The sequence below is a fragment of the Belonocnema kinseyi genome, chromosome 4 (genome assembly GCF_010883055.1).
Source record: "Belonocnema kinseyi isolate 2016_QV_RU_SX_M_011 chromosome 4, B_treatae_v1, whole genome shotgun sequence".
Classification (NCBI taxonomy): Eukaryota; Metazoa; Arthropoda; class Insecta; order Hymenoptera; family Cynipidae; genus Belonocnema; species Belonocnema kinseyi.
In genome coordinates this window covers 1,058,210-1,062,442 of record NC_046660.1, presented here as the reverse complement: position 1 = coordinate 1,062,442, position 4,233 = coordinate 1,058,210, and the positions used below count along the sequence as shown (strand labels likewise).

General features: G+C 25.4%; 1 protein-coding gene across 1 annotated transcript in view; it reads right to left on the bottom strand.

The window, feature by feature from the left end:
* Positions 1–641: 641 nt before the first annotated feature.
* Positions 642–4,233, bottom strand: part of LOC117171559 (leucine-rich repeat-containing protein 45-like) — an 18,819-nt gene continuing 15,227 nt past the window's right edge. The window contains exon 3 of the mRNA XM_033358987.1: positions 642–780. Within this exon, the coding sequence (XP_033214878.1) occupies positions 699–780 (82 nt within the window). The 3' untranslated portion in view covers positions 642–698. The remainder of the gene's footprint in view (positions 781–4,233) is intronic.

Here is a 4,233-nt window from a genome sequence, read left to right as displayed (position 1 = left end):
TTCTTTCCGCGGTCTACCTCTGGGTACGCTGCCATTTACTTTACCTTGATACACTTGTTTCGTTAGTCGTTCATTTGGCATTCTCTCAACATGTCCGAACAAGGCGCAGTTTTTTAAATCTGCTCGGTTTTGCTTTTGGGCAAACCTAACGACAAAACGAAAAAGAATCATGAGCTTTGAGAAAAAAGTGAAAATCTTTGATTTTGAAGTAATTATTCATTTCTATCGGGTGCGAGTTAGTTTATTCAGAAAAGTGATGTTTCGTAATAATATGAAAACAAAGTTGTAAACAAATGGACTATCGATCAATAGTCAATAAAAAAAGAACTAAACGACTTCTTCGAAATCGAAGTGTCGCCAATGCGGAAGTTGATCTCCATTTCCATAATATCATTAGTTCAAGGATTGCAATTCGCGTAGAGCCGTTAACAGGAACTGATTACAAATTATTCTCGCGAATAGACTTTAATGAATGCTCGGAACGATGACATGAATGACATTGTCTTGTTTTCAGCCACGCAGCTCATTTTTCCTACGTACTTATTTTTTTCAAGTTCAAGACCACTACCAATACAAAATATTAAACTTCACAAAAATACATCATTTTATTTCACAATTCAATATAACTTTACATTTTACAAGGAAGCGTTTCTGGCAACATTTTTTTTCAGAAGATTTTTCAAACAAAATTTCAAGTGTCACGTAGAGGCAGGACCAATTGAACTCATGTATTTACTAAATGCGGCATAAAGTTGACCAGCCCTTTGAACTTCTTCTGCCCTAGAAAAGGAAAAAGATTCATTGAAATAGGAATTTTAATTAAATTAGAAAAAACATTTTAGAAAATGTTTAAAAAAATATTTATTGAAAAAAAGAGTGATCCAAAAATGCACTGGAAATTTTTTTCTTGCATTTTCATATATATCGTCCTTGAATTGGTTTAAATCTAGAAAAAAAATAAAAGCGTTAAAAAAAAAGAAAAAAATACGTTTTTTGTAAATTTTATTTAGAATCGTGAAAATTAGTTGAATCGAGTTGAAACTCAAAATTTCGCTTCATAATCAAAGACAAATGAATACTTTATTTTGAAATATCATTCCCATAAGTCTGATTTATAGGGCCCCAAAAACCCCCCATAGGTGAAAAATTGGATTTTTCTATAGCCTATTGTTTAAACAATTTATTATCATTCATAATAATATTTTTTTAGACAAATGCTAGAAAGTTGTCGTTTTTTCTCCAAATTTTTACCTTTTCTTTCCGCTTTTCAATTCAAATGAGGTATTAATTATTTCAAGTTAAAAAAAAAATGTTAAAACAATTTTTTATCATTTTTAATAATATTATCTTTGAATAGTACTGGAAATTTGGGGTTTTTCCTAAATTTTAAAAGTTTTTTTCAAATTTTACTTAGTGAGATAATAATTAACGTGAGTTAACAAGCGTAATTGCCTAAATAATTTATTATTATTTATTTAACAATGCTGCGAAGTGCGACGTTTTCTAAAATTTGCAACTTTTCTTTGACTTTCTAGTTAGGAACAAATAATAAATATTAATACTACTTTAAACAAAGAGACTATCAGTAATTACTTAAAAAAATATACGTTTAATAAAATTTATATAAAAAATTATAAAAATATTACAAATATCCGTTTTATTTCAGAAAAAATATATTTAAGAAAAGAAAGAGATTGTTTAAAAAATTATTCTCTCTATTTTTAATTGATTATTTATTCATAAATGAAAAGCCAAAGTAAGGTTGAAAATTTCAGAAAAAAACACAACTATCTAGCATTTTTCTAAGAGAAATTAGTTATAATCAATAATTAATTATTTAAACAATTACGTTTGTTAAGTTACGTTAATGTGTATCTGACTAAATAAAATGTGAATAAAAAGTTTGAAAATTCAGGAAAACCGCAACATTCTAGCATTACTATAGGAAAACATATTTATAAACAATAATAATTTGTTTAAACAATATATAACAATATTTTCTGACAATATTGCTAGAAAGTTGCTGTTTTTTCCTCAAATTTTCCAATTTCGTTTTACTTTTTAATTATAGTGAGATAATAATTGATTCAAATGAACAAACAGAATTGTTTAAACAATTTTTTATTATATTTTCTTTGAATAATGCGCGATAGTTATGGTTTTTTTCTGAAATTTTTAACTTTTTGCCCTCTTTTTACTGAGAGTATGATAATAATGAATAAAAATTGAGTAAAACAATTGTTTAAACAAGTTATAATTGTTTATAATTATCTCCTCTTATATTAACGCTGGATTGTTGCGTTTTTGTGTAGAATTTTTTGCGTTTTGTCAACTTTTTGTTAAAAGCGCGATAATGAATGAAATTCAACAAAAATAATTATTTAACAAAATTATTATCGTTTATAATTATCTTTTTCTATAGTAATGACTACAGATAGTTGCGGTTTTTTCTTAGTTTTTCAATTTCTTATCCATTTGTTACTCAGAGTGTGGAAATAATTATTAAAATTTTAAAAAATAATTGATAAAACAAATAATTATTGTTTATGCACGTAATTATTTTTCCTATAGTAATGCTAAATACGTAGTTGCAACTTTTTCCGTAATTTTCGAGCCTTTGTCCATTTTTCGCCAAGTGTGAGTTAATAATTATTAATGCAATTTATCTAGAATAATTATTTAGAAAGATTATTATTATTATTTATAACTATCTTTTTTCAGAATAATGCTAGAAAGTTTCAAGGTTTTCTGCAATGTTCAGCTTTTCTTTGACTTCGAGAAAAATTTACATTTATCCATACAATAAATTTGAATAATATTTCAAAAATCCTTTTTTATTTGAAAAAATAATTATATATTCACAAAAAAGAAATATATTGTTTAAAAATGATTATCTCTAATGTTTATTTATTATTTCCTTAAAACTAAAAAGCCAAAGCAAAATAAAAAATTTCAAAAACAGCCGCAAATTTCAAACAATTATCTAAGGGAAAATAGTTATAAACAATAATAGTTTAAACAGTAATATTTGTTTGTTTCAATTAATTTTTACCTTACTAAGTGGAACTTGAAGGAAAACTTAAAAATTTAAGAAAAAAAACCGCAACAATCTAGCATTAAAATAGAAGAAGAAAGCTATAAAAGATAATAATTTATTTAAACAATTATGTTTGCTAAATTGCATTAATTATTAACTCACTTTAGATAAAAATGGTACAAAAAATCAATATTTGAGAAAAAACTGGCATCTTTCTCACATTATTTGAAGAGAATAATATTAAAAACAATAATAAATTGTTTAAACAATGATGTTTATTACCTTCAATTAATTATTATTTCACTCTAATTGAAAAACATACAAAAAGTTGAAAGTTTAAGAAAAGCCTGTTTGAAAAATTCGAAAAAATCGCGACTTTCTAACTCTATTCTAAGAAAAAATGGCTAAAAACATTAACAAATTCTTTAAATAATTAATTTAAAAGTTGAATGTTTAACTAAAACAACTGAAAAATCAATAATAGACAGGTGACATACAATTGAAACACAACAAAATAAAGTAACACACAAATAACAAAAAAAGCCAAACAAAAAAAGGCTGCCGACTCAGGACCACCTGTTTGGTGCAGACTCAGGACCCCTACGAATGTTTACACATTTAATATTATTACATTAACCAACAAATTTAAAATTTCAACAAGAAAAAAAAATTTAACAAAATTATTGAATTTTTGAGCCAAAAACAAGAATTTTTTGTAAAACAGTTGAATTTTCAACTAATTCAAGGAAAAGAATCAATTTTAACTAAATTGTTGAATTTTCAAGTGAAAAAGGCGAATTTTCTATAAAATAATGGAAGTTTTAACCCAGAAATGTGGATTTCCAACGAAACAGTTGAAATCTCAACTTGAAAATATAAATTTTAAACAGAAAAATTAATTTTCAACGAAATTGTTGAATTTTTCAGTAAAAAGAATTTTCCACCAAGAAGATTCATTTCTACAAAAATGAACGAATTTTCAACAAAATATATATATATTCTTAATTTTTAACTAAAAACAACTGAAACAAAAACCAACTAGACACAACAAAAGATAACAAACAAACAACAAAAAAATTAACCGAAGAAGGGTGCCGACTGAGGACCACCTGTTTGGTGCCGACTCAGGACCACTACGAATGTTTACACATTTAATGTTATTACATTAACCAACAAATTTGAAATTTCAACAAGAA